Raw genomic sequence first — 15878 nt, 5'->3', positions numbered from 1 at the left:
AAAGGTCATTTTTGGTTTCTTTCTTGTATTCTTGAGGAATGGTGGGAGGAAGGGCACAGTGAGAGTGGAGACTTTTTGTCCTTTTTTTTTTTTTTTTTTAATAGGGTATTAATACTGTGCATTGCCACATTCATCTGGCATGAAATTACACAGTGAATTATACTACAGTGATATGAAACATCACTGAGAGCAGTGATGGGAAAGAGAACATTAAACTAGCAGAGGAGAGATAAAAGACTTGAGAACCAGTGGAGTAATATTTTAATGGGGTTATTTATTTTTCAACAATATGGTTGCCACAATTTTCTACATCAAAAACACTTTTATGTGGACATACATTTTTATTAATACCAGAAATAACACAAGACTCTAAGCTAGACTTTTTAATATGTCATGTTTCAAAACATAACAAAAAAATTCAAAATTACTTTAAAATACTTCCATCATTCCCATATTGCCCATTTTTACTATAATATTATTCTGACTGTACTGGTATATATTTGCCTATCCTTCCTTTCCATTATTATTAAAGTTACTGCAAGCTAGAACATTAAAAAACAATGCTTTACTACACAACCTATTTTATCAAAAGTGTGTTACTTTTTCTCACCTACATCAGTGGTAGCAGTAAACACAAAAGTATCAAGATAATGAAGGAGGAAAAAGAAAAAGCTGGGAAAAGTTCCCTATATGCATACCCAAGTTTGGCAATTTTTTTTTTTAGCTCAACAGAACTGCCATTAGGGATTCAAAGGGATCCTTGTTCAACAAAGTTTACTCCTTGTTCAGTATTAGTATCTTTGAAACAGTAAAGGTCCGGTTAAAAACCTCACAATATTAATCAGTGCAAGAAGGCAAGGTACAACCTCATATGTCATTCCAGCATCAAATAGCAACAAAATCATTTTGGATTGACCCCACTGATAAAGAGCTCCTACATACTTTGAAGTTTGACACCAGAAAACTGAATTGTTATTAAGATGCAACTCTTCTATTCATCAAGTATCCACACACATTACCCCAAAAGTTTTTGCAGCTCCTGTTAAGGCAAATACATAGCACAACCTTTCAGCTTTAAAGCTAACTCAGTTGAATGGCACAGGTTAAATTCCTCAGTAGACTTAGTTTACTAAAGGTTTTTACTGACAGTTACAGAAGAGAAAGATATTTCAGAGGCTCCAGATATTTATCTGAAAGTTCACTTATCTAGTTAATATCACATATTGTAATTGTAACTTCTGTGAAGAGTTTCCATTATAATTCTTTCTTGTCAACTCAGCTAAGTTTGATCCAGAAGAACCTAAATTCTGTAGCTCAAATAATCTCATGTGAAACAGGCTGGCCAAACTGTTAAAACAGCACAGATAATTTTAGACATAACAGTGCTAGATAAAATCAATGTGTTTTCTTCCCTATTAATAACAAGCTGATTAATTTTCAGAAATAAACTCTTTATTCCCATTACTTCACAACTATTAACCAGTAATAACTTTAACTATTCTATCTCTGCATTTGGTGGGTTTTTTTCTACAACAGTGCATGAACAATACTTGCATACATTAATCTCCTACCAAGACTTCAGTAAAGTACAACATCCTCAAGAAACTTCGTCATAAGGTAAAAAACACTGATGTGATTTCTAATGGATTTGCTTAAGCCTAAGGGGTTTAATACTTATAGTTGCTAGGTCTTCAAAACAAACATCTGTTCAAAAGTGGATGTATATAATAAGCAGATTGTACAAACATCACATTCCTAGATTTCCTTTACATAAGGCAAGAATGGAGCTGACAACAAAAAAAAAACACCAGTAAAACTTCCTGCCCCTCTAATGCAAATGCTCATTCAGTGAGCAGCTTTTTTTGTTATTTTTTCTTTTCTTCAACAGTGGCAAAGTATTCAAAACAGACATCAGAAGTTCTTTCCATATGAAACAAGTGTTCTTCCTTTCTAGATAACAGATTCCTAACTTCACCTAGGTCAGATACACTGAACAGTCAGAAAACTGGGATTTAAGTTCATCCCATCATCACCTGAAAGTTTACTTTTCTGCAGCTAATCAATACATTCTACACAGTCATAAAAACTTCCCCATATTATAAGACTCATGATACCACCTGTACAATTTTGCTGTGGACTCAAAATTCTGAGGTAGAACAGATCAGTAAGAAAATTTAACAAATACCTGTACCTACAGAACCTCATTTAGGGATTCTTTTATCAAACTAATAAAGTATACTTTAACTTACAATTCTATTAATTATACTTCCTTTCATGTTGGCAGTAAACACATCTACATCCCCAAAACAGAAGAACATTAAACAAAAATGTTAATCAACTTCTAAGAACTCACAAAAGCAATTTACTAATTTTGCACAGATCTAGAATAATCCAGACTGCTCTTGAGCTATAGAATAAATTATTTCAGAAAGAAACACCGCCTTTCACCTTGTTTTCATAGTGTTAAGAGTAACAAGATTCATGTGACATTTGTGAATAAGGTGAAGAACAGCAATCATATTCTCTGTCTCTGAATGTCCAATTCTTAATGGCTGCTGAAATATTGCAATCCAAAGCACTCATTAAATTTGACTACAAACTCAGCTCCCAGGATGCCTAAGCTGATGATGAGATGATAGCTTCTATACTAGCTTTCCTTCCAAAGCATCTCATTTCTTGGAAAATGAAATTGCTACCAGTGTCAAAAAGAGGGGCTTAGAGACTGGAAAATAGAATTATGCTGTTTGATTCAGTAGTTTTCATATGAGCAACAGTGGGATGTTCTGAATCTTCATCTTCGCTATTTCACTTGGTGTCACCAAAAATTAAACGTTCACCTTATTAAATGAAGATACACAGTGGAACATACATCATAAAACTCGAATATCCACCACTGATGAAGACAGTTTTAATATGTGAAGATTTTATTTCTTGTGTGTTGTTTTTTATTTTCTGAAATGTAAGACTCTTATGACAGAGAGATATAGGTGTGTATGCTCACACCCTGATGCCTGGTTTGTCCTTGTATACATATAGTCCCTGCTAACTGGAAGGATGAATTATGTAGGAGAGGTAAACAGCACAGGCTTGGTTCAAAAGATAAGAGCAACCTACTCCTAATTGCTCTTCTCAGTTAGCCTTTTGTAATGTTCTGTTACACTCAAGGAAAGAAGTGGGAAAAACCAAAACCCTCCGGTCTCCTTTACACATCTCACACATAAAGAAACTGTTTTCCCTAAACATGAAACCCATACATAGCTTATTTTCTGACCTATTTGTTTTCTTCCTCTTGAATCAGACAACTGTGGTAATGGTTTATTATTAAATATGATGGAAATAGATCATAATCTAGGAGAGGAAAGTTAATCTGCTGTTAAAGATGGATCAGGTTATAATAACCATCTGACCTAATCCATGTGTAACACTGAGAAGAAAAGTTCACCCAATTCTTCTTCTTCAGGCAGTCAAGATCTCTTAGAAAGGGATGGAAAGTAATGCCCTCTTGAGGTTGAAAGAGCAAATAATACAAAAGCCATTGAAAACAATGCCAAATTGTTTGAGAAACTACGTGTGTTTCTAGTGAGGCAATAATAATTCTGGTCAATCTGTTTTATACATCTATTCATTAGCTTAAAATGAATTTGTCTGCTACATGAACCTCCCCCTCAAAGTTTTATTCTTCCCATTTGTAAAAAGCTAAAAAAGTCATAGCTTAAAACTTCTGCATAAACTGAACAGGTAGATGCCAATCATTTCCAGTACAAGCTGTGTTTGGTGGACTCCAATTTTTTGGTATTCTTCAAATAACGTTATGAAAATGGAAGATGGTGAACTGTGGTTTTCTGTGTAAGTCTCTCTCAATCAACATGTCCTAAGCAGCACTTGCATGAATTAACAGTGAAGGGGGGAAAACATCCAGGGCACCTAAAGTGGGGAGGCAGGGGGTTAGCAGTAATATTCGTAGAGTTGGGAAAAGTTACATGGCCTTAAAAAATTTTTCTGGCTATATTCTTTGCCAAAGAAAGAAAAAAAAAAGGGGGAGGAGGAGGCAGGTAGGGACTGGAATCCAAGGTGCTACACCCACGTCTAACAATCACCTACTTGTTTTCAATGTAAAAGTCACTTTTGTCAACAGTGAAATTCTAAAGCCAAAGCAGACTGCACCACATGGAAAACCTTTATACCTCCATTTAAAAAATAGAAACTAAACCACAATCCCAAAAATTAATGATAGTTCAAAGACCAGTAATCATAGCATGGCCCAGCATAGAAACAGAATAAGGCTCAAAGTACTGAGCTGTTTAAACACCACTTAGTTTTATACCTAAAATGTTCTAACATTTAATGCTTAAATGGTGGAATTAATTTTCTTCCAGTTGTTCAACAATTACTTCTCTTCTAAAGTTATCTCCTCTTCCATTACTCAATAATTTTTAGTAAGCACAGGATATATATAACAAAGTTTTGGGTTCCTTCATCTTATTCTTAAGGTCCTCTCTGTCTCTACTAAGTATATTAAGAGAAAGCTTCCATCTCTGTTCAGACTAAAAGACCCGGTTTCTCCAAAAAATAAACCAATGCACACAAGCTCTACTGTTCAGAATATCTGGTAGTGAAAGACTTTTCTATCTGATCTATTTTAAAGCTTCCAAATGGAAGCTCACATTTTCCTGACAATAGACACATCCATTTTCAGACATTCCAGTGCAAAAATAATCTGTGTTGATTCTGCCATGGCAGCATTGGGATGCATTGAAAAGTATATAAAAAAAAAACAAAACAAAAAAATCCTCCCACAAAAAAATAACTACAAAAAAACCAATAAACAAAACCACCCCACTTTGTCAGTTTCATAATCTCAAGATATTAAGCTGATTTTAGCTTCCCTTCTCTGCTACATTTTTCAGTAAATACACAATTTTTTGCTATCATGCTGAAATAAGCTAGAGGGCCTTTCTATACCCAAGTCATTCAGAATGAAGAACAGTGTTCTAATGGTCAGCCCTGGCCTGCCTCAGACACTGTCCAGAATAATGTCATCAATAAAAGACATAAAAAAACCCATTATGACTTTCTAAGATATAAATCTCAATGCCTTAAGTAGAAACTGACTTAAACACAAGAAAAATCTTGAGAACAAGGTTCCACAGGGAGGAGGTGAGAAGATGATCAGTCAGTGCCATATCCATAACTACTAACAAGAACTAAGCCTTTAGTATGTTCACACTGTCTTAGCCAAGGATCCTTCCACTCTATTTATCTAATGCAACTAAATTTTAGAACTACATTTGACTGCTAAGCTTGTGAACAGCCATTCTGTATTTAGCTTTCTACTTGGCAGTAAAACTAGGGCCCCACCAACCAGATAGACAAGGGTCCCTTGATGGTGTAACAATGATCAAAGCCAAAAAGTTATCTTATTTTAAACGCACAAGTTTCTGTCACCAGACAGAACACACTAACTACATCCTGTGATATTTCTTTGAATCTCTAACTTGGTTTTCTTTGCTGACAGTGGGTTGATAAAGTCATGGAGAGGACAGAGCCAAAACTTCTCATAGCAAGTGAAGAAAGGACTGAGAAATTCAGTTTGGACTACAAATATTTTACTATACAGTGCTGAGAACAGAAATGAAGATAAGCTCCTTCTATACCATAGTCTGAAGCTGCACTACTTGAGATAAGCAGAATAATCTGGTAAGCCTCCAAAAAGTCAATACCAAATGAATAGATAGAGAGTTTGCTTCACCCTCCCAATGCCATCTGTCTTGAGATACAGTAACTACACAAAGTTTGGCAGATAGGGATAAGATGGCCAAGTGGTTCTACAGTGCATTTGTATTATAAGGACATTAAGCTGACTAGAAAGCACTTTCACTGGATATTTCAGTGGTTCTGTCCTTCAGAACCATTCCAAAAATGAGGTCTTTACTGACTAGAAGCCTTCATGCTTGCAGTAAGCCTTCACAAAAATCCTTCCAAGACTGTAGCTTAAATAGAGAAATAACAGCTCTCCAATTGAGAAAGAATGCAGCACAGCAGTATTTTAAAATAGCACTGCTTCTGCATAAATTTAATCTCTCTAAAGAGTAAAGATGCAAACATTTTTATTAAGTTCACTGTATAGTTCCCATGCATTTAAAGTGATTGAAGGCAGGGGTTACATGGGAAAAAACATTAATAGAAACACTTAGGTATCATTTATTGTATTTTCCATTATGGAGTAATTTTCAGAGGTAACTTGAGTCCTTAGAATGCTCCCTTTAGCCAATATGGCAAAATCTTTGCAGCACTAGTCTCTGTTTGCTAGACACAGGTCTCAAAATTTACCTCCAAGACCAGTATGTTTAGCTACCTACATTTAGGATTTAGGAACTGGAGAACTAAAACCACTGTTCATAGAATTTCCTGTTGAACATTAGTACCAAAAGCAATTGAATAAGGTTAAAATTGGTATCACAGTCACACAGGATACAGTAAACAGACAATACTGGTCTACTATTAACTCCTCTAAAGAAACATGCCGTTAGTCACACTTAGGTGTTTTTGCATTTCTCTCAACTGAAGTTACTGTCATTTTTGAGCCAGAACTTTGTCAGGTTAAAGGCTTACCTTGTTGCGTGTTTTTACTTTCAATTTAGTCTTCTGTTTTCTTTTCAACTTTTTCTTGCTAAAAAGTTTCTTACTTCTGAAAAAGAGGAAAAAAGCAATGAGAACAAAATAAACTCCCTTCTGTACCCCATGGTAAAAAGCAGAGGGAAAAATATCAGATGTGCTCCAAATTTTTTTTCTCATAGGCAAAGGGAATAATCACAGGTAGAATTTCAGAGTATAAATCTGAATAGAAAGCACTTTAAATTATGCTTTCTTAATGTTCCACTGAATTATGGGTCTTTACTCTCACAAATTTAAGCAGAATATATGCTAGGAGAGAAACAAGTGCCTGAGCTTTCTATTGGCTTGCCCTATTGTTACTATTACGAGTTCATTAGTGCCACAGCAATGCTAGAAGCTAGAATTATTGACAGTTCTCAGTAAAACAACCTGCTAGTACAGAACATTGATTTGTGAAGTCTTGATCACAACAGATTCAAGCCTTCCAAGACAAAAAGTAAGCTTTAAAAAATATATATAATTTAGTAGAAGATTCAGCTGATGGAAGAAGCTACAGTTTCTTTAGCTCATGTTTGGACTTTTTCCACCCTCAATTTATAGACGTAATGTCCATCCTTTTACATTACAGATCTAGCTAACACATACTTCTCTAAGCTCATTTAATCCTCTCCTGCCCACACCTCATTCCTACCACACTCTTTCTCCTCCATTTTATTACCCAGGGGAACAACAACAACAAAAAAATCTTACAAGAAAGGCACCATATGCACACACACTTGTTCTGTCACCACCACTGAGATTACTCTGAAATGCATGTTTTTTAACCTACTTGTTTTTCAGGTTATGAGTCCTCAAAAAAAAAAAAAAAAAAGAAAAATGTTATATGTTACCTGCACAGCATACAGCTTACCTTCAAGCAAAACCTACTAACATTCCTCTGTACCACAAACTTTACTCAAATAGTTTACAGTTCAGATTAATTGAAAAATAAACTATTACATCTGAAAATCACAGGCAGTGAGAAGTTACATTTTCAGTAACAGACTGACAATCAGAAGAATCTTAGTATTTTATTCAAACAACTTTGTTCTAAATAAAAATGTTGTGGTTCTAAAAGCATAGTGGTTACTGTCCTGTACAGCATTCAGACTGCAAGAATATAGAAGCCACACAGTCCAGTAGTCGAAAGCTGGAAAAACTGAAGCCTGACTAACAACCAGCAGCGAGAATAAGAATTCCTGCAGAGTATGCCAAGAAAGCTGCCTCCTAGAATTTTCACCACTTTTCCCCTCTTGACCTATACTAAGAGGAAGGTATGTTCCTCAAGACACTTCCTGCAGAAACAAACCAGCCCACCACTTTGCTTATAAGGAACAAACACCATTATCCTGGAGTTAAAAGAACTGATTCAGTGAGCAGTGATCAGGAATTCCCTCAGAATCCCCAGAAACTTAAAGCTTACAAAGAGAATGGAGATGACTGCTCAAGATTCCTCCAACAGTAAAGTTTTAATAGGTAACAGTATATAAGCTATTTAAGAAGCAAGGAAAAAAAAACTTCATATAACCTTTACTCCTCAAATTTCAGCAAACTCCATAGTCTAACTCACTATTTAGTTTTTCTTTTAATTAGACACATTTTCTTATTAGCATTTAATGCTGTTAATTCTTATTCTGCTGTCAAACAAGAAGAACAGTGCAGCCCCTTTCATTCTGTAGCCATTCAATCTTCTGCTCTGGACCTAATAACCTTCTATGAAACTTGCACCCTAACTTTCAGTTTAAAAGTCCTGATGAAAGTATCTTCTGGGCTCTCTCAGTCCATACCACAAGTAAACCATGTTGACAAAGCTGAAAACAGTACTTGTTGTTTGCTGTTAGGAAGAGGAAGAAATGCCTCCAAGGTCACATTTTAACTGCATTCCAGGTATTATTTGGCAGCTCCACAGCAATATGGCATAGCAGACCTATTTAACGCAGATTAGCATGAAAACCCTGCAAACCTCAAAACTGAGCTTCCAATACTCTATCTGTGCTAATAATTCTGCCTTTTAAACACAGTATGATTTGCACTTACCACAGACAACTTGATAGGCATAGCTTTTTTCTTTTTGTTTTAAAATATACTAATTCAAGTCGCCAAGACATTTCTAATTTAATCCTTCCTGCCAAAATCCTTGAAAACTCTCCAAATTTGTTACAGTCTGCAAACATTAAAAACACCTTTTCATCTTGTAAACAAGTCACTGGACAAGTCCCCATAATTTTTGCAGGTATTTCTTTGTGTTTACACATACATCTGAAAAACCCCCAAAATAAACCTTTTCCCTCCTAAGATTGGGCTCATTTCCACAGTAACAAAACCTCTGCCATTTGGCAGATTACCTTAATTTGTCATGACACCTACACAATGTTTTTTCCAATTAGCAAACAGGAAAGATCAGCAATGGGTTTACTGATGGTGTTAAGATCTCCCTCATTCATACTACCATTAAAGATGCTGCAAACAGCAGCCCAGTCCAACTGTTCCACTGTGGCAGTCTTTATCTTCAGCAAGTTTGTGGCTTGAATAATTTTACATGGAAACAGCTTGGGATAGAAATGCCACAGTACGAATCCACAATTATGTCCCTATATTTTCTAAAAATGAAACTTTAAGGAGTTAGGAAATATACTTTCTTCCATATCCAAACAAACCTTCAGAACAAGTAAGCAATTAATAAATAAAAAATACCTCATCACACTAATTTTATAAATAGTTCTGAGCAACCTACTTAATAATTACAGCTAACACTAATGTATTCACCATGTATCCGCACGTAACAAAGATACATATGATTGTTCACAGTTCTACTGTTAAGTACCATAACACTAAGATGTTTTAATAGTCAGAAAAAAGACTCAAAGCATACACCAAAACACTACAATGTTTTAATATTCAGAAAAGCATGGGCTAATATATTCATGAAAAACAATGTTAAGCAGATTATGAGTAATTTCCTGTTGGAAACTACATGTTAATTATAACCACAACTCCTCTACTACCTGAAGATAAACAAGATCTGATATGGCTTAGCTGGATTTTTTAGCTAAATTATTAATCATATTGCTGGTTAACAATTGTAAGCTGCTGCTAGCTGTCATTTCTAAAGTACCCTGCCCTGACAATCAGCTTCCACTGATAGCTCACAGAAAACAAACACTCATTTTCAGCAAATCTCAAGCAGGCTTCCTGCAAACTGCTTCAAAATACTGGAGACCAAAGGTTTTGAACTGGACCACAAAAACAAGTGCAAGTCAAATGAGCACAGAAGATAAAGACACCTTGACAAAAAATACTTGCAACAAAGGGACACAGAGTGAATGGTGCTTTTACAGCCTTTACAGAAAAATCTGTTGAGAATAAAGTAAATACCAAAATTCTCCAAACCTGGAATATGAAATAATTGCCTCAAATCAAAGGCAGAAATGAAAAAATGAGGGAAAAGAAGAAGGTGGGTAATAACCAGTTGCTTGGCAATTTAATAGAGTGTTTAAATGACATGATTGTAACTTCTAACCAGGCTTGTAGCACCTGTAATAGGAGGAGTAAAAGCATGCTTTTGTTTAGTTGTTCTAAACCAGATATAGTAATAGCTAGTACTTGGGCTATTTGATGCATTATTAGGAGAATATTGTTCAGTTGTCTCAACACCATTGCTCTTACTCTAAGAGATGAAGAAATGCAAACAGAGCACCTTCCCTCAAGGTGCAACAATCCTGAACTGTAATTGTTAAGCTTAAATTTAGAGGGAGGCTTTACATGTTGAGTGTGTGTTCCTCCCCTCAATGCTGTTACTGAGTTACTCAACATGGACTAGCATTATGTTACTATTACTCCTGCATAGGATCTTCTAGACTATACTTTATAGGAAGTACATGTATATTGAGTGGAAAAAAATATTATTCTGTCTTTGCTGCTGAGGCAGAAAAGGAACAACAAAAGCCTTATTTAAATGCTGTCTGACCTAAAATCTTTGCTTCTGAAACATGGTACCAAAGACTATGGTAGCTAGTACAGTATTAGACACAGTCTAATAAGTACTTACTTAACACAGTTAGCTTGAAGACTCAAGGGCTTGTGCAAATTTGCTTACGAGGCAGCAGCCACTCAGTAAATACTGAAAACAAAACAGTCAGGTTTGTGGTATCAAACAATTCTTTTGTTTCCTCCATTAGGTGAACTACTGCTTCTGGTGATCAGCTTGGTTACACGAGACACAGGAAGCATTTGCTTCTGAACATCCTAAAGTGAAATCCCAAGGTCAGACTGTTAAGGAGACCACAACAGCAACCTATTATCACTTATCACTACTACTCATCATCAAGTTTGAAGGTGTTTCATCACAGCATCATTGTACTGGATGCAGTGGCACTGCAGGTGAAGTTCAGGAACCTGAAAGAAGGGAGCAAGACAAAAGCAGGATCACAACCCTAGACTTCCTAAGAACAGACTTCATCAGTCAAGAACAGCCTCTTGTTTACGAGTCTTCTTTGACAAATCCACATGATACAGTTCTCTGGAGAGAAAAGGGCACAGAAGAGCTCTCCAACGCCAGCAGCTTGCGGGAGTTGACTCATGCTCTACACACAACTTGCAACACCTTATCTAGAATATCACCATCAGCTCTGGGTTCCCCAGAACAAAAAAAACTTTTTGACTGGAGTGAGTCCTGAGAAAGACCACCAAGATGCTTAAAGAACTGCAGGTTCTGTCATATGAGGAAAAATCAAGAAAGCAGAGATTTTTTTAGCTGTGGAAAGAGAAAACCTGGGAGGGTGGGGGTGGGATAGCCTCCATGTGAATATCTCCACCTCCATCTGACGGGAGAAAGCAAACATGATGGAAACACACTCTTCTAAGCAATATCCAATGACAGTCCAAGAGACAATGGAGACAAAAAAATCAAACCAGAAAGTTCCAATTACAACTAAAAACTGTAAAAATTGTCAAAGACTGGAACAGGTTGCCCTGAGAGGCTACACATTCTCCTTCCTTTAAGATACTGAAAATACAATTGGAAAATGTTCAGAGCAAACTGCTCTGGTTGACCCTACTTTGAGCACTCAATAGTCTCCAGAAGCCCCTTCTAATTTAAACTATTCTGTGATCTTCACCATTTGCTTCTAAAACAAAGTAAACTTTTACTGTACAATAACCATGCTTCTGTGTTGTGGAAAGAGCGTATTTTTTCTCATTCCGAGTTTTGCATTTTTCCTGGTGTCATGCCACATTTCTGATTATGCTTCCAAGTAGAGACATACTGAGCTTTTAATCTGTTCACCATCTGGATCAGCAAACAGACATCAAACTCAGGCATAGGAACAATTTCTATGGGAATTAGTCAGCATAATCAAACCTACAATAGTACACAAAGCTAACAAGAGAATGAGGGATGAAAACTACTTTATCACACTTAAAATATATGCCTGCATTAAGACAATCCAGTCACTTGAATTGATCCACACTTTCTTGACTACAACCAACACTCACAGGTACATTAAAAAGAGCATGACAGAGAACATGCTTACATGCAACAATCAAGAGCTTCTCTGTGCAAATGAACCAACATGGGCACTGTACAGGACCTTTAACAAGACTTTTTAAAAGAAAGCTTGTGCACATGGCATGTCACCTGGAAAACTAAAACATAACTTGTCAAATGGAAAGTACTCTAGAATCAGCAAAATGAGTGTCTGGAAAGAACCCCAAAAGGTCAGCATTTCTATTTCCTGGTCTATCATGGAGCTGAGGGTCCTGGTCAATGACAGGCTGATTGTGAGCCAGCAGTACCCTGACAGCCAGAAAGGCCAAACCCTGTCCTGGGTTGCATCAGGCACAGCATCACCAGCCAGGCAAGGGAGGGGATTGTCCACTCTGCTCTGCACTGGGGCAGACTCACCTCGAGTGCTGTGTGCAGGTTGGACACCACAATGTAAGAAAGACATTAAGCTGTTAGCATCCAAAGGAGGGCCACAAGGATGATGAAGGGTCTGGAGGTGAAGCCACTTGAGGAGCAGCTGAGGTCACTGCTCAGCCTGGAGGAGACAGAGGGGAGACTTCACTGCAGTTACAACTTCCTCATGAAGGGAAGAGGAGGGGGCAGGTACACATCTCTTCACTCTGGTGACCAGGACAGGACTTAAGGAAACGGCATGAAGCTGAGTCAGGGGAAGTTTAGGCTGGCTATCAGGAAAGTGTGGTTCATCCAAAAGGGTGGATGGGCACTGGAACAGGCTCCCCAGCAAACTGGTCACAGCACCAAGACTCACAGTATAAGGAGTGTTTGGACAATGTTCTCAGGCACATGGTGTGACTCTGTGAGGTTGTCCTGTGCAGGGCCAGGAGGTGGGCATTGATCCTTGTGGGTTCGTTCCAACACAGCATATTCTATGATTCTAGTTAAATTCCACTGCATTCCAAACACCTTTTCCCCGGAGAAATATGCCAATGATCACACTCCCACCATGTCCCATGAAATCCTACTAGAGAACTCTTTTTGAGGTTTTTTTCTAAATTGTCTTTACAGCAATGAAATGCTATTTTTCATATCTTTATTACAAAAAAATAATTTTATTTTTATTTTTCCACCATCTGCTTGATTTTTTTTCAAGTCTGAGGAAAAATGAGTCTTCTGACAATTAAGCAGCCTCAGCTCAGTGCCTAAGTCATAGCTCATTTACCTCACTACTATCTAATTTCACTATTCTCTCATAGTAACCAGCCCTTTTTCAGAAAACAGTGAGAAAAAAAACTAAGTGGAAAAAAAACAAAGTCTCACAATCCTGAAATACAAAGAGAGGGTCAATAATTAATTCAGGTTTCCTACACAAAATAATCTCTCATAATTTAAAATAAAATTCTGCAACACTACAGCAGTAGCATGGCTACTTCTGAATCACAATGACTTTATAGCTTTATAGAATGTGTATAATCTCTTATGAGATACTTTTTATTCATTGCTGGTTTTACATTTTTGCTTGTTGGTTTGGTAGTGGGATTTTCTAAAGCTAAACATTTACAATCTTAAGTGTATCTCATTTTCTACAGTTTTGCATCCTCTGTTAACTTTTTCATCTACAATCTCAATTCCAACTCTGAAATTGTCAGACTATACAGTTCAGCACCTAGGACAGAGCCAGATGCCTATCAACAGCTACTACCTGTTCTCACAGGTTTCCCCCTTGACAGCCATTCCACAGCATCTCTCCAGGGTGGGCTCCTGTGTAGTTTTAAATCTAATTTACAGTGGTTCTATCTAGAACAGAGGCAGCCAAATCATCAGGCTGAAGGCAACACACCTAAAAACCCTAGCTGAAGAAGGATACAGTCTAGATAATGACACAAGAGGAGCAACAGATGTTGCTTTTCTTACTTGTACCTGCTTGAAAATCACAGAATCATAACATGCCTGATAGGCCCCAATTAAGTCACTCCAAAGCCTTTCCTTTTGCAGACTGAACAACCCCAGTTCTCTCAGCCTTTCCTCATAGCAGAGGTACTCCATCCCTCTAAACATCTTGGTGGCCGTTCCTTGGACTCCAATAAGTATATTCCTTCCTGTAATGGGGATTTACCTGGATCATGTCCAGCCTCTCGCCCACCAGCACCCCCAAATCCTTCTTTGTGAGGGGGCTGATCCATTTGTTCATCCCCCAGCCTGTGTTAATAGCGAGGGCTGCCCCAACGCAGGTGAAGCACCTTGCACTTGGCCTTGATAAATGTTATGAGATTCCCATGGGCCCACTTCTTGACTGCATACTTCCTGGTGCAAGCCCAATGCTGGAGTGAGAGCTCTGATATATTCACTGATCTGCTATAATAAGATACATCAGATCTGCATCAGACTTTCCTGTTGTAGAGAAAACCAGAAGGTATTCTTCTGACAAAATACAACAATGTCCATTTTTAAGGGTTTTTTTCCCTTCTCTTCTGTAAACAAGTAATCTGGCATTTGATCACACAAAGAACAATACTGTTACAAAAAGCAACTTAAAAGCAGCTGCAGCCTCTGCTGGATTTCCATATTTTCCAAGCCATTTACTCCATCCTCTGAATTGCTCCAAAACAGCTCTAAAATTTGTAATCTAGCTTCAAGGCAATTTAATATCAAACACAGAGAACTATAGCTAATAAGTATCAGTTCACTTGTCAGCAAGAAACTTTCTATACACTTTGCCATTGAAGTTCAACTATAAGACCTTCAAAATAAAGGAAAAGGAATACTAAAGAAAAAACAGTTATCAAGGCTGCTCAGAAGATCTGAGGATATCTCGAAATTGTGGGACTATCTTACTTTAAAAGACACCCCAAATTGCTGTCAATAACTGAGAAGCATCTGGCAAACAGCCAAAGGGAAACAAAGAAAAGTTATTCAAGAGAAGTTTAGAACATACAAGCAACTGCTCACATGAAGGAGTTGACAATGATAAGAAGCAGAACAAAGGAAGTGGGCAGAGCTTCAATGCCTAACCTACAGAGAAGAGGTTTTATGACCAGAGAACCGAGTATCAATAAAACTACATGGAGGCTGCATGCCGGCGAAGAGATGAAGAGATACCATGTGACAAAATGCAACCAACAAACCTTGCTGTAAAACATACTGGAGTTACTGCTTGCATACTCCCTACTTTGGTACCTCTTCACATGTACCTAAGCTTCAGTGTTCAGCACTCTTATTTCTATGAACTGGACGGTTACTTTGTTTTGAAAGCAACTACTTCTTTTAAGAGCCTCTACACACATCACCCATATTTAGGTATGTACTGTGTCCTTGCAAACAAAATACTTTGATTTCTTCTATTTCAATGTAATCTCAGCACTGTTATTTCAGCAGCCAAGAATTCTACCATCTGTAATGAGAAACAGCCTTACAAAAAGCCCCATAAAGTAAACCAAAGTAAATAACTCACCTAAACCAAATGCTATACACCTTCTACAAAGCTGGCATACAGAATGCATTGCTTTAAAGTACGTGCTTTAGCATTGCATCTTTAAAATGGGAGATGCTCAGAAAATGGCTCTAACATCAGGTCCAACCTATACCAAACACCTGATTCTGTCCTCACTTTTGTGTTTTGCCATCAAACTCACACTCACAAATCGACCAATTAGTGTCAGAGTGGTGTAAGTCAAGAGGAACCAGCAATAATGTTCCATGACATTTAGAAGCTGTTCAAGAATCCTGCAACTGAACTTTCCTAAAACTTTCCATGGTTAACTGT

The 15878-nt window shown here is 37.3% G+C and overlaps 1 protein-coding gene across 8 annotated transcripts in view; it reads right to left on the bottom strand.

The window, feature by feature from the left end:
• MYCBP2 (MYC binding protein 2) overlaps positions 1–15878 on the bottom strand; it is a 173440-nt gene that overhangs the window by 144278 nt on the left and 13284 nt on the right. For all 8 annotated transcript variants that reach the window (XM_021548051.3, XM_021548057.3, XM_021548055.3 and 5 more), the window contains exon 2: positions 6613–6688. In XM_021548051.3, the coding sequence (XP_021403726.2) occupies positions 6613–6688 (76 nt within the window). The remainder of the gene's footprint in view (positions 1–6612; positions 6689–15878) is intronic.

This window comes from Lonchura striata, chromosome 2 (genome assembly GCF_046129695.1).
Source record: "Lonchura striata isolate bLonStr1 chromosome 2, bLonStr1.mat, whole genome shotgun sequence".
NCBI lineage: Eukaryota > Metazoa > Chordata > Aves > Passeriformes > Estrildidae > Lonchura > Lonchura striata.
Note: the sequence above shows the minus strand (reverse complement) of the source record. Positions and strands in the feature narration are given on the sequence as shown.